The sequence below is a fragment of the Microchirus variegatus genome, assembly GCF_963457635.1.
Source record: "Microchirus variegatus genome assembly, chromosome: 21".
NCBI classification, from domain to species: Eukaryota; Metazoa; Chordata; class Actinopteri; order Pleuronectiformes; family Soleidae; genus Microchirus; species Microchirus variegatus.
In genome coordinates this window covers 15,674,164-15,701,952 of record NC_139822.1, presented here as the reverse complement: position 1 = coordinate 15,701,952, position 27,789 = coordinate 15,674,164, and the positions used below count along the sequence as shown (strand labels likewise).

The following is a 27,789-nucleotide window of genomic DNA, read 5'->3' as shown; positions in this document are numbered from 1 at the left end:
GTGTGTGTGTGTGTGTGTGTGTGTGTGTGTGTGTGTGTGTGTGTGTGTGTGTGTGTGTGTGGCAAAGATACGGAGGCTAAGACAGAGAAAGAAGCAAAAAGAGAGAGAAAAGTGCGCGTGGGAAGGAAAGACGGAGGAAAAGAGCGATTGGGGCCTGAAAGTGCTTAGGCTGCGAGTGTTGGGTTTAAGGAGCGAGGACATTATTGTAATGTTTTGCTTCCATTAGGGTAAGGGGATTCTGGGAGAGGAGGAGAAGAAGAAGAAGGAAAAAAAAAAACATACAGTTTGTAATACCGCACTTTAAATTGCCTGGAAAATGGATGGGGAAAGAAACATTTTGCAGACAGTGCTAAAAGCAAATAACACATTCAAGGATTTTTCTCTCTCCCTCCACACACACACACACACACAAACCTTTCTCTCTTTCTAGAAAAGCCAACGAGGCTCTCAACTGGACAACAACAACAACAGGCAGCGACCAAAGCATGGGTGAGAATGTGAGGGGGGGGGGGGGGGTAAAAAAGGGACATTCAGCGGATTTATGGAAATGAAGAGTGGAAAGAGGCTCTTAGGGAGGCGAGCACTTGAGCAAAGTGGGACGTGCGTGTTTTGAGAGGAGGGGGCTTTAATCCTGACAACAACAACACAAAAAGAAAAAAAAAAAACGAAGGGAAAAATAACAGCAGGTCCTGATAACTGGCACAGCGTTTTTCCTGAACTGGGCTGGAGGTTTACAGGCATTAGAGAGCGGCATTAAATCTCCAGCTTGATTTCATCATGTTGGGAAATAACCTTTTACAGCGCCTCACTCGCTCTCTCTTTGTCTTCATCCATCCACTGCCTCTGTCTCTGCCTGACTTAACTGCTCTTTGGTGGGTGATAGAGAGGGAGCATCACACTTATTCCATTAAGATTACACACTAGACTTTCAGGGGGTTTTGTTTGTAATGTTGTGGAGATGCTGTTTTTTTTTTTTTTTTTTTGTTCCTTTGTTTCTTAAATGTGCAATTCAACTGATTTTCTGAGACAATCGAGGAAGTTGCCATGACTGCCGAGAAACTACTTCCACTTTGTCAGATGCATGCAGATTGTGATCTGCGATAGATTCAGGATACAGTGACTGAATTTGTACGGTCATGTTTTTACTTCACCCTTTAACACCGAGTGTATCGCTGATCAAGAAGTTGTACGTCAAAGCCAACGTGTGGTTATTCGGGAAATTTCACTCGTGCTGTTGCAGGAAGCCAGAGAATCAGTGCTGAGAAGAGAGAGTTGGAAAAACACCTGTGCGAAATTTCCATATTTTGGCCCTTTTCTGGACACTGAGACAAAAACTTTGCATGTAAATATGTACTATACTCATCAAAATTCATATTTAACATGCACAATCTGTTTTCCTTCATTATAAATTGTTAAAACACAATTTTTTTTGTTCGCGTCACTAGTCGTTATTCATGCCTCACTTGTTATGGAAAGTTGAGGCGAGTGTTTCCATTTGAAGACGTTTTCCGATACTTAACTGTCTCTTTTAATCTGTCTCTGGATTGAGCAACACTTTCAATGTATGCTTCAGCTTCAGTCATTGTTTGTGTGTATTAAGATGTGACGTATTTATAGTTTGGCAGCGACGTTGTTGGCGGTGATCAGCTCTGCCTCTGTGGCCGGCACAGAGCAGCGTTATCTCGGCCTGTCCTGAGGACCAATCGCAGCCCTTGCCGTCTCCGTTGCAGGAGTATACTGTGGCTTTGACAAGAAGACCAGCTGATAAGGTGACAGTTCTGAGGAAAACTTCCTGTTGTCGTCCTTTTAATAAAGTAAAAATAGATTTGTTCCGTTTCTTGGATTTTGAATGTACATTTACCAGGAGAGCAGGAAATAGGGGTGATCAGTTGAAGACAGAGACTACAAAAAAAATCACAAGGAGAGGAAATTATGCCGTAAAAAACACACTTGCAATATGTAATTTTTGCTGCTATGGGCCTCTCAATCGAAACAATAACAAAAGACCTAGTTTAATGACATTAGGAAGCAGCGTGGGATCATGGGAATCATTTGTTTTCACCACAATTGCTGATGGAAATCCATCGACGTGACTCGAGGGGGTTTGACAAAGATGGGTAAAGTGGGTAAAGCAAACCAAAAGAAAACAGTCAGTCACTGTTCTGCATTTGCTACGATTGCTGGAAAAGAATTAGACACAGACACACACACACACACACACACATTCACCTCTGTCTTGAGCCATAGGTGAGCGGGTGTTTGGCGGGTGGCCTCCATCCGGTCCGTTTCCAGTGTTCTGAGTGGCCACAGCGGGGACTGCAGAACAAACACAGTCACAGTCAGTGTACACGAAGATTCATACGTCCACATGGCAACAGCACACTTTCAAACTTACAATGGTACAATCCTGTCTTTGTAACAAAAGCTGTCATATAATGAAAAAAGAAAAAGAAAAAGAAAAGAAGAATTTCCCATATTTGCATGAGAGTGATCAATAGAAAATGGATTTATAATTGCTTCTTATGTGCCGTGCCTGAAACACAGGAAGTGTTGTAACAATCAGGGCCTTGAAGGATCACTTTTGTCTCTTTCTGTCTCTCTTTGCATTTCTATTAAACCGCAACAAAAAGGCTTGAAAAGTTTCCTGTCATGTGACTGACAAAAAAAGAAGAACAAAGCGATCTAAAAGCTGAAACTTTATTTGGAGCGCAGTCTTTGTTTCTGGAGCACGGACGACGTGGGCACGTCCACTTTTCCATGAAGCTGTTTGCGATTCACTATTAGCTAAACGACAAATACACTTCCACAGGACATGGCTGTGTGTCGTCACCGGAGCTCGCGCCGCTTCCTCGTGCACACGTTCAAACCGGAGTGATCCCCCTATAGAAAACCACAGCCGTTTGAGGATCATTGATCGGACGGCTGCGCGGGTCTTTGGTCTGCGCCTGTTCCATTGAAATCCAATAGTGAGTTGAGGGTCTGATTAGAACAGCGGCAGACGGAGACGATGCTGGATTGATTTGGCCCAGAGGAAGGAGAGAGAGAGAGAGAGAGAGAGAGAGAGAGAGATGCTAAATTAACCTTTTATCTTTGGATTTTGACATGAGACGAATGTGGAGCGGCGAAGACGGAAGGGAAAACTGCTCTGTTATTTTTAAACTCTACATATTTCTGTGGATAATTCTGTACAAGACACGGTGGAGATGATGTACATCGTTTTTAACCATTATAGCATTTGATTTGCCTTCTTATAGGAAGCGGAACAGGTGCCAAAAGCATGGAATTAGCTTTTTGAATTAGCCTAGCTTACCAGTTAGGTCCGTTAGCGCCGTTAGCGTGCCTACAGTCGAACTGGAGCGGTCTGTTTATTAAACGAAAAGAGCAGCGCTACAAATAACCAGCGTACCTGTGTACTGCGTATGTGTGCACTATTCAAAAATATTGTATTTTATTGTTTGAAAATACGCTTGTACTTTGCGCCGTGGTTCTTTGTTTACGATTCTGACCATGGGCGGGCCTTAGGAAGCTGCCTGCTGATTGGTTGCGTAGTCGCTTTCCATGTGGAACTCGTTCCCAAGTTTTCCTCTTCGACATCCGTTTAACGTGCTAGGCACGTTAGCGTTGGCATCTCTAAAGTAACGCTAAACTTTAAAAACAGAGGCACACACACGCAGTACACAGGTAGGCGCTAAAGGAGCTAACAGAGCTAACTGGTAAACTGTGCGTGGACTCCAGTGGCGCGGCGCGTAAACATGACGTCACATACATCTTTTTCCATGTCTGTCATCATGGAAACACGTCATGCGTTAACGTGAGTTAATGGCTGTTAACGCATTAATGTGCCCTTTTTTTTTTTACTTATAAACTGACAAACGTTAGAAACTTAAAATTGTTCTGGTGCGTTCCGTTGAGCTGTCACTCCAAAACTCAATAGCCAATCAGCAGGCGGCTTACTCAGGTCAGCCCATGGTCAGAATCGCAAACAAAAAACCACGGCGCAAACAACAAGTGTATTTTCAAACAACAATATATAATGTTTTTGAACAATTAACTCTGTATTTTATTTGCTTCTTAAAAAAATATTGACACAAATCTAATTCCATACAAAAGTAACCAGCGACTCAGCGGTGAGTCATTATGAAGTGCTGTAGTTCCACTTGTGTTGATACAGCGTCCGTACAACTCGCGGTGAATATGAATTCAGTACAAACGAGGAACACTTCACATTATTCAGTAGAAAGTGCTGCTCGCAGAAGTGTGTGTGTGTGTGTGTGTGTGTGTGTGTGTGTATGTGTGTGTGTGTGTGTGTGTGTGTGATGTGTCTGTCCATGATGGCAGTAATACATGACTGGGGGTGGCACACTCTCCACATAAACAAACCCAATTAAGTCAACATAATTGCTTTGCATAAAACTGCATAAACAACATTTCCATCCACCGAGCCACCCCCACACACACATACACGCGTAAGTAACTGCAACACACAAGTGTAAATAAAAACACTTATGCACACAACAAAATAAATATAAAAGCACAAAGGCAGACAGGATATGTTCAGAAATATTCTACACACACACACACACACACCTCATACATGAATAGATCCAGTGGTGCTGCTTCAAAGAGAGAATATTCGATTAGTTAGTCTGTCACCATGCGGTGGAAGAGGAAGCGTCAGTGTGCGGATGTCGGAGCAGCAGCTCTGAGGTATTGAAACACTGGTGCTTCACGTTAGCGAAAGAAGACGTCAGACTGTTTAAGAAAAGTCCTGAATTCAAATTTAAAGTATAAATCAAAAAGATTTAGAGGATATGTTGGTGGTAATCTGGATTAAGGACATTTAAAAAAAAAAACATACAAGGGCTGAAGTCCTGTGAGTTACAGAATAACTTTCAATATCTGACAGTTAGTTACAATTTACTGCATGTTAAAACAATTTAAAATGATGAAAACCAAAAAGTTGTATTTAGAAAAAACTGTAGTTGTACACATTCATTTGCAATTTAAACAGTAAAAAACATTTAATCTTTAGCGCCCCCATGGTAATTTGCTGTGGGAATAATACACAACTCCTTATATGGACATCCTGGGGGTGTGTGTTTATAGGTGAGATAATCAGGCTTTAAAAAAAAAAGTTCCCCGTCTTATGTGTTGTTGTAGATTCAAATTATGTGCAAAAGTCACAAAAATAGAGCCATGTGAACTTTATACTGTGTCGTATTTCCAAATTTGACAAATTAAATCCCATTTTAAACATTTTGAGTACTTTTTGTTCAGGTGTGTTTATATAGTTGGTATAATCTACTTCATCAGATTGCCTCGGTTGTGCTGGAAAAAAGGATCTAAGACGCTCTATATTGCACATTCTTATAGCCTCATACTGTACGTTTTAACATAGTGAAGTTATCAGGGTTAAAATAACGTGTGTCTGAGTTCTTGTCTCATGTCCAAAAACAGGACAAACACTCTCTAAAGAGGCTAATTCGCTAGCTTCCTGTTTATTATTACCGTAATAACCACACTTTCGGCTTCGACGTGCAACTTTTCAGCTTTCAGAAACGGTCTGACTTTTTTCCTGTCGTGGAATCGCAGTGATGCAAACGTGTCGTCTGCGAAACGCTCGCCGTCAAAGAAAGGGTTAACCTTGAGATAGGGGAGTGTATTGACACGGTGGGGATGAGAGTGCTTTCTCAAGTTCTGATTAATAGTGCACTTATCATTGAGTGAGTATTTAAATTATAATTTGAGAACATTTCTATTTAATTTGTGTTAGGTTACGAGGGGGCAGGGAGAGGGGGGGGGGGGTGCAACATTGCAACTTGTTGCTGTATGGGGACAGATTTGGCTGCGGCGCGCGTTTAAACAGGTGCATGCATAGTGAGAATGAAGCGTGCTCGCAGGAGTTTACTGATCCCTGAAAGTATGAAAGTCATCCTTACGATAAAGGCCAACCTTTGTGTGTGTGTGTGTGTGTGTGTGCGAGGATGCGTGCCAGGCACCAGCTCCACTGTCGGTCTGCGTTTGTTTGGATGGCTGACAGCAGCGTGTGTGTCTGTTTGTGTGTGTGTGTGTGTGTGTGTGAAGGTATAATAATAGGATGCTTCACTAATCTTTGCCACAACAGCCATGTAAATTCTCACCACAGATGAGATTAATGCAAAGACATACGAGCGAGGAAGAAATAATGACAAAAATAAGATCCCTTAAAAACAGATGAGATAAGATGCAGTGAATGAGTGAAGCTCGGGGCACATCATAATTATTTCACTAACAAATACTTTTCCAAACAAAGCCTCTCCCTCTCCCCTCTCCTACTATCATTTTTAACAAGGTGCCATTAAATAATTACGTCCAAATAAAACAAACAGGCTCCACGGTGAGTCCTGGCACGTTTAATCCATACCATTAATAATTCATACGCCGAATCTTTGACGTGCAGTTCTTCTCCGCGTGCTGCCGAGAGAGAGAAAATGAGGGAGAGAGGGAGAGAGCTAAATGTCAGCAGGAGCCGACTGTATATCTTTGGAAAATAGCGAGCTATGAATGAGAATGCAAAGCAAATATATGGAAAAGCGTCTGCAGACCTGGGTTCTCTCCTCTGAGCGTGTGCATGCATGATGTATAACTTTGTTTTCTCAAGGTTAACAGTGACTGTATAAATGTGTATATAAGTGTATTTTTCTTCACAGTAACAATCCGGATTATTTATTTGCGATACGTGTGCATTTAGATCGCTGTGCGTGCTCTTCTTGTGCACACTCGTGCTCCCATAGGTGCTCCATAACACAATTAGCACATGTGCACCATCAGTGGCATTGATGGGCAGTATATTCCCAGCGCTCAACTGGCAATTTACACTTTCCCGTTTGCCCAGCTGAGCGCACACACACACACACATCTTTTCCCTCTCTTTCTATATATATATATATATAAAAATACACAAATACAAGAAGACACTACAATGAAAATGACAATGAATAAGACGCGCATGGCGTCATGTTTACGTGCCGCGACACCGGAGTCCAGGCACCGTTTACCAGTTAGCTCCGTTAGCTGCATTAGCTCCTTTTAGCGCCAGTTAGCGCGCCTACAGTGGAACTGGAGCAGTCTGTTTATTAAAGGAAAAGAGCAGCGCTACAAATAACTAGCGTACCTGTGTACTGCGTATGTGTGCCTCTGTTTAACGTTCCTTTAGAGACTCATTTTAACAATCCGGAGTCACGTAAACATGACGTCACGCGTGTCTTTTTCTGGTCAGTCGTCATGGAACGTTGACACCGTTAAACGCCGTTGACGCGTTAACGTTTGACAGCACTAATCATGACCAACGCATAAGAAGATGCATAAAAAGGGCTTTTTTTAAAAGCCTGAATATGTGACCTATAAACCCCCCCCCCCCCCCCCCAGGATGTCCATATAAGGAGTAGTGTATTATTCCCACAGCAATCTACCATGGGTGCACCTGCGGCACAGATCCGTGCCGTGTGAGCACTAAGGGCTAAGGAGGAAAAGTTATTGGCAGCAATGATGGTGTCATTTTAAAAAAAATCGAACAAACGTAAAGTATAATATTTGAAATGAAAGGAGAGCAAAGCAGCTGGAAGATATTTTGGCCGTCGACAATCACACTTAACTGTTTCCAGAGAGCGTTTAGCTACCATGTTAGACTTTGTTCACGTCAACGATCACAGAGCAGTGATCTCGATGTGCGTGGACTGATCTGACACATAAAATGTGACTTTTTGGCGAGTGCACCTGTGCAAATGTTTGTACTTGAGCGCCGAGATGAACAGGTCTGATGTCTTGAGCATCAGGAGGGCAGGGCAGGTTTGCCTGAAGACACTGGAGGACTGAACAGAAGCATGTTCTTTGGAAAGCCGCCGAAAAGTCAAATCACTGTAATTTCCTCTTTGTAAAAAGCCACTTAGCGAGCACATCCATTTTCGACTCTTTCTGCATGGTACAAGGCAGCGAGGGCCCAAAGTAATGGGAGTTCATTGCATTTTTTTGAGATAATGTTCCTCGCTAAAAACCCAACACGCATTTTAAATTTCTCCTCCGCGCGGACCGTTGAGGCAACCCTGAGTCTACTTTGAAGACGAAGGTGGGGGGGGGGGGGGGAGTGTGGTCTTTGAAGCTTTTTTCATCAGGGTTTCAAACGCAAATACCGGGGTAGTTCAAAGCTGAGGGAGAGTACTTGTGGCCATATTTCTGTTTTGTTTCAGGGCCCTGATAATATTAGGCTTAAAAGCTACTGTGCCTGAGAGTTACCGTGTATGTGTGTGTGTGTGTGTGTGTGTGTGTGTGTGGGTGTGATGTTGATGAAGAAAAGTCAGTCGATGAAAAGACTTTCATTAATTTCCGATGAAAGAGAGGAGCTGGAGTGGAGCTGAGATGTATGCACGCATGCAAGCGTCTGAAAGGCTGTGCTGCTAAACAGTATGTACACACACACACACACACACACACACACGCACATGCAGCGACCGCACATGCACACACACACACTGACTGTTTCTCATAAACACAGAGCCAGCCCCTGGAGCAGCGAGGCCATTTTTGCTAAAGTGAGGTAACAGTGGTGAGCACTAATAGACTGGTGTAGAATACAGAGAAAGGGCTGCTTCAGCACCATCTCTTAATACAACCCTTAGGCTGCACACACACCTGCACCACCCTACACACACACACACAGACCCACAAACAGAGGTAATATCCCCCACTTGCTGCGTCTTTAGGGGGGAAAAAAGCAGATAAACAGCAGGCTCCAATAATGGTGGTTTAGATCTCAATGGGTGCGAGTCAATGCCTCTTCAAGCCGGGGGCTAATGCCAGTTAACTCTCCCTATAGGGGGACGAGTGCAGGCCTGCAGTGGCTCGCAAAAAAACAAGTGCTCTCCCAAGGTCCTCATTACTTCCAACGCTGAGTAGCAACTGTAAGTAAAGCAAAACTGCAGCTTAAGCTAAAAAACAGCTAGCAGGTTGCGGGGGAGAGAGAGCAACGGAGTGAGAGAAGGCAAGGAAATAGGTGTTGGGGAGAGAAAATAATTGCGCACTGTGCTCCAGTTAGGGTTTTTTCAGTCGGACGGAGTTAGAATGGGATTTCTCTAAACGGCTAACACAGCACGCAGGCGCCTTTTTTTTTTTTTTTTACTGTTTTGGCCGACGGTGTTCTTTGTGAATATATGACGCCTGTGGGGAGGACATTTTTTTTTTTGCTGCGAACACGAGCAGTCCTAAGTAAGAAAGTGAGACGCAGAAGTTGGTGGTGGTGTTTGAAGCTGACGAAGAAGAAGAAGAAGAAGAGGACAAACGTGGAGAGAGCTGGAGGAGAGATGTGAAGGAATAAAGAGGGAGGAACAGTGGATGGAAAAATCCAGCCTTGTTCCTCAGTGGGAGGCCTGTACCACAGCAACGCTCTGAGCGAAAAGGAAAAGCAGCGGCGGAGACAAACAGAGATGGGGAGGGAGGGGGGGGGGGAACGAGGGGAACGTGAGACACAAGAGGGAACATAAGAGAAAAGCGAGCGAGCGCGATAAAAATAATGAGAGAACGAGAGAGGGACAAGGACAGCCAGAGGCAGCGTTCCCACCATGCAGCCTCTCTGGGAGTGGTGTGACTAGAAAACTCGCTTGGCTCCACATTCTACAGCGCAAAAAAAAAGACACTGGCATAAACATTCAACTCCTCTCTCCCCCCCCCATCACCATCACCACCACCCTCTTCTGCTGCTGCGCTTTCTTGTAATAACTTTCCCCCACGAGCGCAGAGAAAATATAAGTTTTGGATGAGCAACCCTGTGGCGTGTGTTCTGGTCCGATGTTACAGCTTGTAAATCTGTTTTTCTTTCTCATTCGGGGAAGTCGTTTACCGACTCAAAAGAAATTGCCAATTTGAGGTCATCACTCTGGTTCCTTCCAGGCGTCCACAGTTGACCTTTCACCCTGTTTTTATTTCTCATTAACATAATTGCATATAAAATGAAGACATGCAAGAACTCCCGGCAAGGCTGAGGGGGCGATGGAAAAGGACAAGGGTTGATACAAACAGGTTGGAGGAGACGAGCAGCGACGGAACCCTTGAGATAACAGAAAATGGACCTTCTCTCCTTCTCTGTATCCTAGTGTCCTTTTCCTTCTCTCCGTCTCCTCCACTCACCCTGACCTCTCTGTCCTTTTGTAGGCCCTGGAAGCACTTGAAGCGAAGCGCAGATAAACAGCTTAAACTTTTCCCATGGCTCGCCCTAGAGCGCCAATCACCTCTTTAAGAGAAAATAAAAACTCAGAAGGGTAAAAAAAAAAAAAAAAAAAGATAGAAGAGGGAAGAGAGAGGATGGAGACAGGGAGAGGAAGGAGGGAGGACGGGCACTTCTAACTGGACCATGAAGGACGTTGGTGGAGAGAGAAGAACAAGGGAGAGAAAAATGGACGAGGAAATATTTGTGATTTTCCGCTGCAGAGAGAAAAGACTGGACCATGGAGGAGTGGAAATGTGCTCTACGTCAAACACAAACACAAAGAGATGGAATAAAACAAAAACACTTGCCTAAAAAACGGCATTTGCAAAGTGGTTAAATAACGTTTCGGACAATATTTGTGATGCTATTTCACAGAATTTCAAAATAAAAGTGGCAAAAAGCATACCGAATAGCAATATTATTATAGCTATACATATTAAAGTCGACTATATTATAACTTGATATTAAAGCTCACATAGAGTGGTCCTGTTGCACATATATGTGAGTTATGGAGGTCTACTCACATACATTAACTTGTTTTTAATGATCAAAAACCTCCTAGTTGCTGTAAATGAGCCGATAGAAATCTCTCCTTACTGACGCTCTCCTCATCCACGGTGTTTCAGATTGAAATCTTACCCCCAGATGACAAACTGTGTTGTGATTGGCCAGCCAGCGTAGAGCCTTCCCAACTGTCTTGTGATTGGCCAATACCCGGAAGTGACGTAATTAGCACACCAGCTCCCAGAAGCGCAGCTCTCACCCTCTGGAACGGTGGATGCACTGCTACTCATTATCAAAACATTGTTTTAACAATGTTTAAAAATAGTTTTGTCACGACTCCCCGCCGCAGTCCCTTTTATGACTTTGACCCGGAGTCAGACCCAGAGTCAGAAGACACTGTTGCTCGTGAAACACCTCCACAACTGATGTTATTCTTCTTCTGCGGTTCAATGTACGCAACCGGATGTGCCCGGACTAGTGCCCGGAGCAGGAGGATCCGCTGTTCTGGAGAAATGCTGTTTACGCAACCGGACGGGGTTTTTTCAGAGATCTTGCTGATACCGATACTACAATACAACACAGCGTTCTCAGCAGTGGCTGAACTGTTTGTTTCGAACCTCCAGGGCTTCATAAACGAGGTAATGTCGCAGATACACAACAAAAAAACAGCGCTAATCGGTACTTCCGGTCTAGGTCCGCTTTAAGTGGTGGAGTCTCCTTGCTGTGAGGCAACAGTGCTGGCCACGTGCTCCATCCTTGTGTTTTCTATTCTTAATGATAAATGATCAGTTTAGTTCAGTTCAGATCTTTATTGTCCCTCAAGGGGAAATAATGTAACATAAGATACAATCACAATGGCAACAAAACAATAAATATAGAATAAAAGAAGAATAAGATTAAGTCACTGTTCAAGTTGAGTCTCGGGGGGCGATTTAAGTGCATTTATTGCACTAGGGATTGCACTAATAGAATTTAAACCTGTTGCTTTGAACCCCGGGGTACCTGTATCTTCACAACGATCAACTGTAAAGAAGTGGACTGGGACGACCCTCATGAAGAGGATAAAGTGGTAGAAGATGAATGAGTGAGTGAGAAGTAAAGAAGCAAAGTGATTTCCTCACAATATCAACTGCTTAAAGTGCAGGAAAGCAGTCATTTTATTGTAATTGTGAACACTTAAATCTGCTGGCAGACAAATCAACACCACATCAGCTCCATCTCATCGTCGGCAACAGAGATTCAAGCTGATGACAAGCGAGTGAGTGTCTGTGAAAAGTCTGATATCCGAGCCTCAGCCTCGGCAAAAGCCCGGTAATGGATTTGTCTTCAACACGTTTTTTTTTTTTTTTTTTTTTTTTTTTTCCGGGAAGAAGTGACAGCCATGCTAAAGTATGACAGGAAGTGACGCCACACTGACAGCTCGTCAACCTGGATACAGCTCGTCAAGCCGCACAGCACAGCCCCCGGTGTTATCTACATCTAGAAATGTCCGGACGACGCAGTGTTTTGGAAACGCATGCAAATCCTCGTATCTGATGATATCTGCTCCGGCTGCTAACCGAAGCATTCTGAAGCCTCAGCGTTCTGCACTTTGACTCGATGACTTTGCCTCTCTCTCTTTCCTCTCGCGCTCCCACAGCTCGTCATCGATGATGGAAGCTCCAACGCCCCGCGCTCCAATTCCGCCCCACATCCATCCAGATAAGAGATGAATTTCCGCCTGCCTCGTCCCCAATGTCTCACGGAAAGGAGAAAAATATTCCGAGGACTCTGTGAATTGCTTCAGAGACTCTGGGAGGAAGCAAGGTTGTGTGCGCATAAGAGCCTGTTTTTTTGTGTATACGTGTGTGTATGTGCATACAATGTGGAGGAGGTGGGAGGGGGGGGGGGTTTGGCTGTTGAGCAATGTGATTTCTGCTCGACTGTCACAAATCTAGCGCAACAGGAAAATCAATTTGGCCCTGTGTGTGCCTTTTTGGCTCCGGGAGAGAATCCAAATAGCAAGTCGAGGCCTGGATAATGTTACAGTGTATTGGATTTGCTTCATGGAGAGAGAGAGGGGGGGGGGGGGGTAGAATGAGAGGAGAAATGAGGGGACGAGAGAGAATCACAGGCATGCTGTGGAGCTCCGACAAGATAGATTTGTGCGAGTGTATGGGTGTATGACAGGCTGGCAATCTGTCTCCCACTGTCTGACTATTTCACACACACACACACACACACAGCAGCGTCGTATAAAGTGGGTATGAATGACATAAACTGTTTACGTATGGATGTGCATTCATGTGTGACTATTTGTGTGTGTTTGATAGCCAGGTGAACGGATGACATGATGAAATTGCTCTCCTCCGCTCGCCGTCAAGGGGTAACGCCCGTGGTCGGGCGAGCGCTCAGCCGTGTGCTCGGTGGAATGAGGCCGGAATAATAACACAAATAAATACACGCACATATGGATCTGTGCAACAGGTGCACCCATGGTAATGTGTTTATTTACATGTTTTTATGTGTTGTTGAGTCAGATTTCTGATTAATTCTATGTCGCATTTTTAGTAGCGAAATAAAGTAGCAATAATTGTCCAGAAGTCACAAAAATAGACCAGTTTTTCTTTTGTTTTGTTCATAAAAACAAGCCAAGTGAACTTTGAACAGTGACATATTTCCAAGTTTTACAAACCCTAAGTGTAGTCTCGTTTTTGCCACAAAAAAGTATTTATTCCTTCCATTCCGTAAACTTAAACAATTCACTCAAAACAACTATCCACATGCACTCAAAAAACTGTCTGCTTTGCCTCCTGATTTAGCAACAAACAAAGCTCCTGGATTAACCTGAGGTTTATCACCTTTGCCTGATGGAGAGAGCGACAAAAATGGCTCTTCCACTGACTTTTAAACACCAGAAACACAACTGAACAATTGAAATCATGAACTTTTTTGTGTAGAAACATAACCCCTAAGCCTAAATCCGTCCATCCGTCCATTTTTTACCACTTCATCCTCCACATGAGGGTCGCGGGCGGCGCTCTGCCAATCACAGCTGACATAGAGCGACAGGCGGGGGTCACACCCTGGACAGTTCGCCTGTCCATCACAGTTACACAAACAACCGTTCACTCTCACATTCACACCTACAGTCAATTTAGAGTGTCCAGTTTGCCTAATCTCCAAATCGGCATTTTCTGCAAACTCCACTGCAGAAAGGCCTGGAAGTAAAAAACGTGAAGTCTAAAGTTTGAAATTATGTGTTGCAGATCATCATAGAGAGGCTCTATGTCTAAATTATCCGAGCTGGTTCTAAAGTCCAAGGGCAGAGTGCATTAAAGACGAGACGGCAAATAGAGGAGAATAAATGGAGCCGCGTGCAGCAGCAACAGCAGCAAGACGTGTTGGGTTTTGACTTTTTCTTGATTGGAGCTCAAACTCCCGCTTCAGTTTTTCACACTAATTAATGAGCTTATTAACGTTTGCTTTATTTTGTTTACTTCGAGGACATTGTAGTTCACACTACAGCTTTGAATAATGATCATGTTTTTTTTTTCTACTTCAGGAAAAGAAAAAAACTAACTGCGAGCGCTGAAGACACAAATCTCACAGAACAAAAACAAACACACAAATACAGACAAATGTGTCGCTTGTTAACTCCCTCCTCCCCTCCTCCCTTTTCGCCGACTTGTACCCAGCTGTGACAACAACATTAACCAAAGTGTCTAAACTTGAGATCCTAACTTGTGATGAAGTGTTAGAAAGCAGAGCGTCAGTAATCAGATGTGCGCTAACCACATTAGTTCTCCTGTGTCTCTCCTCTCTCTCAGGCTGGCTGCTTCTTGATCTAATTCAAACTGATTGTACTACAGCCGCTAAAACATGTCAGATGTTACTCAGCGCTGCACGCTTTATCACCATTTATTTGGCACGGGGAATATTTTAAAATGTTGTGGTTTTTTTTTTTTTCTTATTAATCACGTCCCCGACGATCCGTTTCGCTTCCCGTCTCCTTGCCACCTCATTCCGGATCCTTATCGTGATGCTTGGCACGAACGCCTGAATAAAAAAAAACAAAAAAAACCAAAACTGTCCCGGTTTTTCATTAGCGTCAATCACTCTGGGAAAGCGGCTGCTGGGAGGAGCTGGCATTAGGATCTTTACTCAAGACATTTTGCCCCGCCTTGTCAGAGTGACTGACAGGTCTGAGACGTGCTGAGGCACCGGTCACTCACTCAGGATGACGGTGGTGGTGGTGGTGGTGGTGGTGGTGGGGGGGAAGACCATTCACATTGAAACTGTCTCAGGCAAATCAAATCCACACTTGTTTATACAGTTTTTGTGTTTATCTAAAATGGTTATACACTCATGGCCCCCCGGGAGAAAAACACACACCGGCGTGCATTGTATGATAATCCTGTCGGGCGTCTTGTTCAGCCTGACATATTTTAGATAAGGCTACAAATCAGATGTGAGGCCCCAACACCACGAGTATGTCTCTATTTATTAACACTATGTCTGCAAGGCACGAGTAGTCAAATGTATAGGGACGTGTTTCTCCGTGTTTCTCCAAAAATGGTCACAATCAGGACTCAATAATTCCACACAACGCAGGGACAAAGAAAACTGAATGAGACAGATTCCATGAAGTACTTCGGTGCTAAGCTGTGATATTGCTCAGTGATCTGAATAAGGATTTCAAATGAGCCAGAGATAAAGTACGAGAGTCTAGACGAGCTGGGATTGATATTATTCAGGTCTTCTGCTGCAGAAGAAATGGAAATTCATCTGGAGGAATTATATCGTGTAGGTTTTCTTGCACACACACACGTAAATATAGTAACATAAATACAGAATTATTAAAAGGTTCACCTTTCCCAGGTTCGGTTATATACATGTGACACAATAGCACACTAAATTTGATTTAAATATCAGCATGCGACTATACGTGCAAGCTAAAGACGCATATATATCGCGTTCCAGGGTCAGTTTCCCCTCATGACCTTTTTAAAATCCTTTTTAAATGCACATATTTAAAAACAAATGAAATCATCGCCTCGGAAGGTCTTTAAATCGCAAAATAAACAGAAAAGGTCAAGCAGAGAATGTAGCTGTGATAGCTGAAATGCTTTGAGCAGCAACAGGTGTGCGCGGAGCCGGCTACTGGCTTTACCAGATGCTCCAATCGTGGTTTATGCAGCATGTAAACACTGAAGGACACATAATGAGGGGCTCTTTCAGGCCACGCCCCCAAGCCGTGATGTCACAGCAGCTCTTGTTCTTCTGTGACTCAAAAAGAAAGAAGATCTGATCTCAATCACAATCACAATTGTAATCTGTTTTTAATTGCACATTATGCACAATTTAGTCAATTACGTTCCCATTTAGAGGGAAAACCCATCTGCACGGACACCACTTTGATTGACAGCTGGTATTGTCTCATTTGGTTCCTTTGATCTTCCATTTCCCAAAACCAAACGGTGATTCTGAAGACTTAAAAGAGGATTTCAGGATCTAGTGAAGTCATGTTTTATAACTTGGTTTCCCAACAGCCGTCTCTTCTCGCGCGGCATGAAGCAATTTCTCTTTTTTTTTTTTTAAAGTTGTAAAGCAATTTTGCAAATTTCCCAGGGAATCTAACTCTGTGGCGTACAGGGAAAAATGCAATGAAGTGTCTGGCACCGACAGCAAACCTTGTCAGTTGCCACCTTATTTGTTTGTCGTGATTAAAGTAATAAAGTTATGCTACAGGTTGCACCTTTCATCAAGACGAAAACCCGATTATCAAGATTTATGCGCACATGGAGTCATTCTAGAGTCTCTAATGACAGTAGGCCTACCTGGTGCAGCGGCGGTGGAGTTGGCAGAGGGGCCACTGGCAGGAGAGATGGGTCCAGAGCCAGATCGGGACTGCTGGGACAGAGTGGAGCCTGCAGGCGAGCCAACAGGTGAGGGAGAGGGCCCGCTCCTCTGGCTGGGGAGGTGCGGCGAGGAGGCGTGCGGGGAGAAAGGCGACTGTCCCTGGTTGCTAGCGGCTCCCTGCTCCCCCTGGCTACTGCTGCTGCTGCTGGAGGACGATCCGCCGGCGCTGACGGCTGAGCCCAGACCAGCCTCGGTCCCTGTGGGGAGGTCATCGATGGAGCCGGACAGATCCTGGAACAGAAGCGAGGAGCGACACTTGAGTATTTATGACGCTCATTCAAGCATTTCATGAGCTATGTCATACAGCAGGAAGCACAAAATACCCCCCTTTCATATTATGTCATAATTAGGGATCGGTATCGGTCCGATATATATGTATATATATATATATACATATACAGTATATATATGTGTGTGTATATATGTAACTATATATACATAAATAGATACATACATATATATGTACGTACATATATATATATCTGTATCTATTTATGTATATATAGATACGTACATATATATGTACATACATACATACACATATATACATATAGATACATACATATATATGTATATATATACATATATACACATACATATATACATTAACATAGATACATATATTTACACACACATATATATATATATATATATATATATTATAAAAATATAAATAAATATCATCGAAACCATTCTAGCCGAGTCATGCTTGGGCTGTTTATTTCTTCTTTTTTGGGAGAACAATGTTTGTGATACAGTTGGAGAATTATGACTATGTATTGCTTCACACATTCATAAATGGTCTAAAATGACTGTATTGGATTTTTGATATCGGACACAATAAAGTGGTATCACTGGGGACATCCCTAGACTCGAAATGAAATGGCTCAAATGCAACTATTTCCACATGGTTTGCTCAGAATACCAGATTGTATCATCATTAAGCAAGTGAAAGTCATTTCTTTCCCTGCGCACAACAGGTCGAAAGGTTAAAAGTTTCCTCTTGAACGAGCAGTGTTTAACTTCCCTGTGAACTGCTGCGAGTGTGACAGTGGTTAATATGGCAGCGGAGCCAAAAAAACATTACCCGCAAGAAGAAACCGCCACTGTGTGTACACTGGCTGCTGTGGTGAAAATGAATTGTAATGGGCTTTCATTCAGAACGGGGGTGAGTTCATATTACAGTGTTCATTTCCTGTGGTGAGACGAGGATTGCATGTGCATGTGTGTGTGTGTGTGTGTGTGTGTGTGTGTGTGTGCGCGTGCATTTGGAGGTATTCCCCGTCCTGAATTGATTCCAGGGAATTCCCACCAACGCCGCTGACAAAATACTCCCTGCATTAAAGTGTAGAGAGAGTGAGGGATGGAGGAGAGACAGTGGCAGGAGTAGAAAAGAAGGCCAGATGCGATGCAACGTGATGTGCTGCCCCCTTAACTACACATCACACATTCCTTGATACACACACCCACACACACACACACATCCTTGGCTGTGTCTCAGCTGTAGCTGGATATGAGGGAAGTCACCGGCATGTGACCCTGTGATTTTTTTTTTTTTTTAGCTGGTGCCCGCTTAGGATTAAAGGGTAAGTATTGTGGATCCGTAGCAGCTGATCCTACCTGCAACGCCAGACCTGATGACCCCTGTGACCCTGTCCCACCTGGGCCCAGTGCAACCAGACAGATAAGGTCTATGTGTCATCTACACGTCTACACTTCTTTCCCCAGCAAAAGTTTGAAGAGAGAACATTTCGTACGTATACTTTTGAATATGTGTTATTATGTGACGTGGCTTTATCTACGACAAAATAACTAATTCAACATAAATATGGAATAAATGTATCCTACCTTAAAAGCTTCTATTTCAGATTTCAGTGCAGTGACTCTATAGTGAATTTAAAGGACTTATATTTTACCCTAGTTCTACAAGTTAAACTAATTCCCTGGTGTCCTCATGAACATGTTTGTGACATGCTTTGGTCAAAATACCTTAAGGATGAAGCACCACTTCTGAAGCAGTTCAAACAGCCCTGTTCATAACGCTCGGTTTTGAGTGTATGTCTCTTTAAATGCAAATGAGACACAGGAAACTTTAGCATTTAGCATTTGGAAAAGCCATCATTTGCCAACTCTAGCCGACACATTGCCTTCATATATAAAATAGCGCTGGTCACATTAACAGCGGTTAATGGCATTAACGGCGTCAACGTTTGTTAAAATGAATCCCTAAACTATAAAATGTATCCACCGGACACGTAAATCCTCTGAGGCTGTAAGTTTGTGTAGAACTCTGTGCTGCAATGTGCAGCCAAGAATAGAACACTTTGCAGACTTCCGCTCTTCCAGATACTATTGCCCTCGCCTGCACTCCCTACTCATAGGGCCTCCAGAGTCCCGAATATAAGTGTTAAAATGATTGGAAAGTTGATTTTGCATAATATGACCCCTTTAAAAACTGTAAAAATCAATACAGAATCCACATTATAAATATGGGCCAAACCCTGCAGCGCGCCGCCACAGAACCACTCGTTTTGAATTTTTATGCAGCTTTGTCAAACAAACACCAGGCAAAGAGGAAAATGTGCTTTTTCACATTATCCCAGCAACATGTTATTTCTTATCAGGCATCCCTCTCTCCCTCCCTCCCGCGCCCCCCCCATCATCTTTCCACCCATGACAACTGAGTCAGTGAGGCAATCTGTGCATGGCTGCTTGCTTTGGTTAATGCCATCTCAGCTGTGACACACAAAGCCTTTTGTTTTCCATCATGCTGTTGTGAGTGCCCACCCGTCCTGCCAGCCTGCCAGTCTGTCACCTGGCATTATCTGCCCTCGCACGACTGAGCACACGGGGCACTGTCGCTGTCCTCTCTCTTCCCCTCTCATTCTCTCTCTCTCTCTCTCTCTCGGTGGTACCACTCCCCGTCTCAGCCAATCAAGTCACCCGGTATTCTGAGCTCAGCGATGTAAAGCGCCGCCTCTGCCAATAGGGCTGGGATGTTATTTTCGACCGACTGACTGCCTGCCCACGGTGCGTACCGTTTCACACGGAAGCAGCCTGCGTAACCATGGGAATGGCTTTCCCGAAAAACACAAGAGAGAGCGAGTCGGATGTACTGCTATGTTGTTAACCCACGGGCTAATTGTGAGAATGGTTAAGAATAATTGCATTCACCTAATTGGGTGCCGTTGCCAGCTTTTCCAGTGGTAGTTTAGGGGTGGGAAAATGTGCGCCAGTAATTCGTTTAGAGGCAGTTAGGCACATTTGGATTATACATTCACTTGAGCACAGCCGTGTGGCCCAAGACCAAAAAAGTAGCACCAGTGCGTAACACGAACGGGTGCGGAGCTTAACAACACTTGACTCGAAAAATGTCAATCGTAAATACCTCATAAATCCATCGTTACGGCTATATTTTGCAGAAACTACGACACAGACATGTGCACTTTATCCTTATCAAAAGCCAGGGAGCATTGTGTTACCTGGCTAACTGTCTGCATCGCAGTCATATGTAAAGAATCAAAGCCAGCCGAGCCAGATAACCAGCCAGGCAGCATGCAGTCAAGGGATCCAAACGCCCAACAATCTGGGGCCCCTATCCAAAGTGGCCCAAATCCAATTTGTTTGGCTCAGGGCTGCAAATTGCTCTGTGCATTGAGTCTCCAAATAGCTGTCAACCACTCCCGCTTGGCGTCCTGTATCGCTTAATTCGCTCCTGGAGCATGTAATTGTCATAATAAGAAAAATATTGAGGTGATAATAACCAGTTACTTTGAGATGCCCCCTGTCCGCCTCAACACGCACACACACAGTCACATATATGCACACATAATGGGCCGAGACTGCCATCTACACATTTCACACAACATTGGAGAGGCAGCCGCTCGTGACCCTTCACCTCGCTGGTGTTGGCGCCTGCCTGCTCCCTCTCTCTCTCTGGTTTGGTGTGTGACAGGAGCGCAGGCTGCTGGCCTGTCACAGCGAGACATGCTTGAGCACTGATGCAGCCGAGGGTACAGATGAGACCACATATGCGGCGCTTACACACACACACACACACACACACACACACACACACACACACATTCCATCCCTCACTCACACTCCTGACCAGCTCTCACACTCACTGACTCACGCAAACGCATAAGCGTCAGCGTGAAGCAGGGAGCTGTCACATCCGAAAGACACTGTGGGCCCCTTTTCCCTCGACCACGGTGCTGATGTTTTCTCCTCTCGCTGCACACTGGGAATTAATCAAAGTTGTTATTGAGGAAGGCACCGAGTGTGTGTGAGTTAGAGAGCGAGCGAGAGAGTGTGTGTGTGCGCCTGTGTGCGCACTGTCTAGACAGGGAGGAGCCAATGGCTACAGCTTCCTGTGGGCCACAGGAAAGACGAGCGACAAGAGAAATTAGCTTGTTCTCTCACTGTGTGTGTGTGAGAGTGTGTGTGTGTGTGTGTTTCTCCCAGTCTCATGTTGAGGATTCATTTCTCTGTCTTTCCATCAGCCTGTCAGAGGGATAATATCACAGATCTATGACTGAGTCCGCTTGTCCCCGATTCAACTTTTCATCGATAAAACGCCGACAGGACTGGGATAGTTTTAGCATCATTGGTGCAGGTTTTAAGAGAGAGCTGCTGTCCCTGCAAACACCGGAGCTGATATGATATGAACTCCAACAGCAAAATCTTTTTTAAAAACAGCGTTCATATTGCTATGATGATGAAATACGATGAAATATTATTCACTTCCATCACGCCGGAGAGTTTCTCACCCTTCAAAACCGCGCCATTGACACATTGGCACGAGCGCATTTTGCATTACCGTAATTACGCGGCGGTTCGTGCTATTGGGAAAATTCCAATGGTTTCTGAAAGCTGAGAAGTTGCACCTTTAACGCCAACAGGTTGTTATTACGGTAATTTGACTCGTGCCATTTCAGGAAGTTGAAGAACACCTATACACCTATACTTTTTAATAAGTTTTTGCACAATGAGAGACAAAGACACAAAATATGTTGTTTGTGTACAACTGCAGTGTTTTTCGAAATAAACCTACAATTTAAATAGCTAAAACTGTATTTTAACATGCAGTAAATTGTAAATAACAGCCAGATATTGGAAGTTAATCTGGAAAATTGGAAAAAAGCACTTAATTACAGGAAAAAAGCACTTTGTTAGGTGTTAAAGGGTTAATTTTTTTTATGTGGATGATGATTCAGTGCTTATACTCTATGACCTAAAGCTAACATCAGAGGAATCGCCCAAAACATGAACATCCTTCAGGCTCGTTTTCAAAAACGGATGAAACGGAGAAGAGTGACTTTGTTCCAACAGCGATTTGTTCTGCTTTCATCCGAGGCCCCTGTTCTGCTCCTGTCTCGACATGAGGTTGACATTTTATCTGCTACAGCCCTAATGAAACAATACACTTCCTCCCACCTGCTGCACAGTCACCAGATCCCATGCAAGCGCGCAGTAGCTGGTCCAGGAGCAGGGAAGGTCAGTGTGCAAAGTGTTAAAAGTGTTACTGGTGGCTGTAGAGGTTTGTCTCTTCCAAATGTGATTCTAATGTTCGTGAAATTAATCTTTTTTGAATAATAAAATGCAGCTTAGAGACAAAAAAGTCATTTTGCATTGAACTTTGCTAGATTCCCACTTGAAGTGATGAGGTCTTCGGATAAGATTGCTCGACAGCCAGTTTGCGGCGAAGGAATATTTCCAACAACCGAAATGTCTTTAACTTTACATTTTTATCATTAATGCCTGAACCCGGTTTCTTTTTCCCCCATTTCCGTTAAGTAGGCAATGTGTATGCATCCATACAGGACCTGTTTGAACATATCAAGTGAAATGGATTGTAATGTTTCACACAGCGGTGATTGTTCTCCACCTCACTGCGGTGCCGTATATACAGAAATAACACTTCAGCGAGCTCAGAGGCCAGTTTTATTCGCTATTTCTCTTCTCTGAGTAAATATGATGATGCAAACTGTAATTAACTCCAATAGCCATGGTTTGTAGGCCTGAGGGAGAGGTCTGCTCATGGCAGCGCTGCACTCATTTATCGGCCGCGGGGCCGCTGTGCTTTAAATCTTTATGGTGCATCGGAGAATAGGCGAAAACGCTATTACGCGAAGATGTTTTCTTTTTTATCCTCTCCCCGAACCGTCGATTGAGGCAAAAGTCCAAATGAAATGCCATGCAAACGAAGCCAAATGGACTGGCAACTGTGTTTGTATGTGTGAAAGAGGGTTTTTAACATGATGCCCCATGTAGAGCATGAACTGTAATACCCTTCCACTAAGTGCTATTAAGTACAGAAAGAAGAAGAGAAATGAGAGGGAGTGAGAGAGACTTAACACAACACCCCCCCCACCATTATTTCTTTCTTTGATGTCAATTGGCTGCTGCGTTTACTGAGGCTGGAATGATGATGATAATTTGCGATGATGATGAAAATTGATATTTAAAAAAAAAAAAAAAATGAAGATAATTTAAGCATTTCTCTATGAAATGGTGATCAAAATGTGCTCGCTAACGCATAGTAGTCACATAACAGTTACAACACTATGAGCAGTAGCTCGTGTGGGTGGCCTGTAGTTGTTTGTTGTACGCAGGAATGTGCAAACATGCCTTGACGGGCAATGCCTTTGCCAGATAATGTGTGTGTTTGTGTGCAAAGTGTTTTTTTTTCTTTCTCTATATGAATGTATGAGAGCATGTGTGTGGAGATAAAGAGTTCTTGAGCAGAGCCTCTCGAGGGGTCTCTGGGTGAATTCTTCTGCGAGGAGCGTAGGCACGACCCGGAACCATTCCAAAAAATGGTGGCTCTTGTCTTGCAGACCGAGAAATGTTTGGTATGAGCGAGGCTCGCCAAAACCCACACGGGCTTTAGGCTAGCACTCAGCAGGCACTCAAATATGTTAGCATGCCAACCCATAGACCTCTCTGCTGTGCCATGTACTTGGAGGCTGAATGTTGAGTCCTTTAGGTTTTTAAATCTCTCATCTAAGGTTGCTTTCACACCTATAGTTCGATTATTTTGGTCCGCACCAATCAGAAAAATGTTACAATGTAGCAAACAGACATGGGTATGGTTTGCTTTCACGTATGCATGGTTCTAAACGAACCAAAATAGACCGCGAGGACCACCGGAACCGGACTAACCCTGATTTCCACCGTGCGTGTCACCGCCGTGGAACATCAGCGCCGTGGTCATCGGAAATGAACACTGCCACTATAATCAATGTGAGCATTTCCACCCGGCACGGCGTGGCTTCTTGTGTGAATATGGGTGGCCGTAACATGCCCGATGGGGATTGAAGTGGCCGAGAATGGTGCAAAACCGCACCACGGAGATTCCGAGGAGTTGACGCGCCCAGGGGGAATCCGGGGTTATCCCGTATCTCATACCCATAATGCATTAAACTGGACCGTTTCGACCCATTTGGTTTGGTTGCTTTCACACCAGAGGAACCGTACCAAAGTAGGGCGGATGAAGCGGTTGATTTGGTGCGCTCCAAAGGACCCGAGATTACATTCACACCTACGCAAAACGAACCGAACCACAGCGTTTGGTGCGCACCAAATGCGGAGCAAGCTAGCACCCACATGATACAAATGCTTCATACAGAGACACAGTGGAGACAGTTAAGTGTTCAAAAGTCGTCGTCAATAGTCGTTACCTCAAGTGCCACAAGGCTTTTGCTTCGAAATGTGGTAATATACGAGCAATCTTATTAAACATTCAGCTAAAGTCCATCACATTCAGGTTCAACAGCCGAGTTTGTAGCACGTAGCGCTCCACCTCAGGTGCAGTATGTTATGCTAGCAAGAACCCACGATGAGTCAGTTTGAATTATGCAAACATGAGTTAATAGAAACCATTAGTCGGTTAAAAAGATGAGCAAACTGTTCATGAATTCTGTGTGAAAGGGTTAAATCATTAAAACGGTTACTCACAAAACAGATAAATGTTCCATTAATTATTTATTGATCGAGTCTGAGCATAACCCCACCCCCCTAAAGTATATACATATTGAATTAATCACAAATAACATGAATGACCAAACTGAATTCATTAACACACACACACGCACACATCCATCTACATATTATGTGTTTTAAAATGTGCAACAGTTTGGTGAAATTGGAGCAGCTACAGCGAAGCATCGCACACGTCCAAGAGCCAGAGAGGACAAGACAAAATGTGCTGTAAATAAAATTATTGATTTATTTTTTTAAATAACATTATACTTCAAAATAATTGCTTTGAAATAGCTCAGTTTTACGAGGACACAAAATGAGAAATAAAACTGTTTAAGTACCGGATCTATAAGCAGTATTGATAAGAGTAGTTAAAATCTTAAGGACACACAACAGAATATTAAGGATTCTAGTTTCATGATGTGTCATTTGTCGAGAATAGGCTGTTTTTTGTCTCTTTCTGCAAACTGAAAACATTACCGACAGTAACTCTGCACTAATAGGTAAAGGTTTAATCCTGTTACCACGACACACTTTATGACGTCCTCACAATCTCTTGGTAACACTGCAGAATACAAAAAACATGTCGGACAGTGGACACCTGGCTCCAGTAGATGCAACAAATCTGGTGATAATGCCAACAGTAATTCGGCGCATTAACAATTATTGCTTGTTGAAAGATGGGGGGGCCCCCTGAGTGATAAGTGACCCGGCTCTTAAGCCTCTCACAGTGTGGAGATACAGAGCAGGCCACTTTGAAAGGGACAATGGAGGCGCTATTACGCCCTAAGCTGCTAAAGGTGGCACAAATCTGACGCCGCGTGTCTCAAAAACCATGGGATTAGTTGCCGAGTCACTCCGATTCGCGCTGATAATCTGTGGCAGCTGGGAGTTCTTATCCATTCACTTACTAAATAAGTTGTCTCTAAACAACCAACACCATCCATTTGAGGCTAATAAAAATGGAGGTTGGGCCTCTTTTGTCTGCTCGTAGGTACTAAACTCAAAGATACGAGAAAATAAAGTCTCAGATTTACGAGACAAAAAGTGGCAAATCTATTAGAAAAAGTCGCAGATTTACGAGATTAAAAGTGGCAAATCTACGAGAAAATAAAGTTGCAGATTTATGAGATTAAAAGTGGCAAATCTACGAGAAAATAAAGTTGCAGATTACAAGATTAAAAGAGGCAAATCTACGAGAAAATACAGTCGCAGATTTAGGAGATTAAAAGAGGCAAATCTACGTGAAAATAAAGTTGCAGATTTACGAGATTAAAAGTGGCAAATCTACGAGAAAATAAAGTCGCAGATTTACGAGATTAAAAGTGGCAAATCTACGAGAAAATAAAGTCACATATTCACGAGATTAAAAGTGGCAGCTGCTTGTAGGTACTAAAGTCAAAGATGCTACAAAGTCCATCTCCATCCAAGCGTGGACTTAGATCATTGGTATTCAGCTCAGAAGTGTGTGTGTATTTAAATGTGACTCCATTTAAAAATGGCAGCTCATTGTCTGAGCTTTGATTTTTTTTTCCCACAAGTCCGCTACGGTACTTCACACTTTGGTGTTTAATGCACAAGCCGACCACTATGCAGCCTCCCTCACGCCTACACACACACACACACACACACACACTCACGCGCTCACCCTATTTGTTCTGCACGTATTAGTTCCACTAATGTTTTTATTTATGGCATTCCAGCATGACATACTGCCATCCACCCACCCCCCTCCTCACCTCTCCTCTCACCCAAGAGGAGAACTTGAAGAGCCAACACATGACACAGAGTGTGTTTTGTGCGCGAGTTGTGTGTGTGCGTGGAGCAAATAAATAAATAAATAAATAAATAAATAAATAAATAAATAAATAAAGAGCCCAAATTCCTCATTTCTAATTCAGCTGCTCGTTCAGCTTAACCTCTCTCTCCTCAGCAATTAAAGCGCACGCCACATCCTTCACGCTGCGTACAGCCGAGGCTAAATAATGCAGGGGGCATCCAGCACCCGCATCCTTTATCATCCCAAATGACAGCCATTTGCATATCTCCCCAGTCAATTAGAGCGCGGCGGAATAATCAGCCCATAATTGGGGGAGAGCGTTGGTAATCACCCGCCCTGGCACACCGACAGGGCCATTGGAGGAGAGAGGTTGTGTGTGAGGTTGTGTGTGTGTGTGTGTGTGAGGGAGACAGTGCAGCCTCTTCCACTTCAAACCAACACGACCAAAACAGACCAGTCCAACTTCTCTCCAGCTCCCTCTAAATGTTCTCCGTCCTCCTCTACTCGCTAATTTGCACATAAAAAAATGATTTCTATGTAATATCTCTCATCGAAAAAATGACTTTGTGAGGGACTTTCAATGGCGTAAAAAAAAAAAGTGAGACATGAATGACGGGTTACGCTCTCGCATGCCCATTCATTCTCAAATGTTATCAAATGTTAATTGCTTGCCATTTAACAACATGAATAGTGACATCCTCTTCAGCGTGGCTGCTTTGTGAGCCAGACTGAAGGGTTCAAGACTCCCAATATCAATACTGAACGTGATTGTCCTTCCTACAATCCTGTTTATGGATTTGCAAAAAAAAAAGGGTATCACATGTGTTTGTATGTGGAGAATCTTATATTTCGAGAAAAAACAGCAGAATTACTAGATTAAAAGTGTCAAATCTACGAGAAAAGAAAGTCGCAGATTTACGAGATTAACAGTGGCAAATCTACAGCTTCATGAGATTAAAAGTACGCTTTGTTTTTATTAAATATATCGACTTACACCCTCTGTTTATGTGTTTTAAACATATGAACTGTATCTATATTGACTGGCGGCTGCCTCACTTGCTGCGCTGGGCGAAGAAATAAAGTCAATGAATCAGTTAAACACTGTTGAAAACTATTTTGGTTTAGCAGGTTATCCAGCCACCGTCACTCAGCCTGGGAGCTTGGGGGCCTGCCTGTAATTCTTCTGTGAATTGAATATGTGAAAGCTACTCTGTTCCTTTTATACAGCAACAAAAGCTGCATGTTATGAACAGACCAGGCCAACGGGAGAAAGGCTGTGCCAAGACACCAGGGAGAAAAAGAAAATCCCCCTCTGCTCGTCCCCTTTGGATGCTGACGATCAAAGTCGTTTCATGGGAAGTTTTTTTCCGGAGCGTCTTTG

At 43.6% G+C, this 27,789-nt stretch overlaps 1 protein-coding gene across 1 annotated transcript in view; it reads right to left on the bottom strand.

Moving 5' to 3' along the window:
- LOC310942139 (AT-rich interactive domain-containing protein 1B-like) overlaps positions 1-27,789 on the bottom strand; it is a gene marked incomplete at both ends in the record, with an annotated part of 189,328 nt that overhangs the window by 41,265 nt on the left and 120,274 nt on the right. Inside the window, 2 exons of the mRNA XM_083907446.1 lie at positions 2,230-2,316; positions 16,561-16,873. Of these exons, the coding sequence (XP_083763572.1) occupies positions 2,230-2,316; positions 16,561-16,873 (400 nt within the window). The remainder of the gene's footprint in view (positions 1-2,229; positions 2,317-16,560; positions 16,874-27,789) is intronic.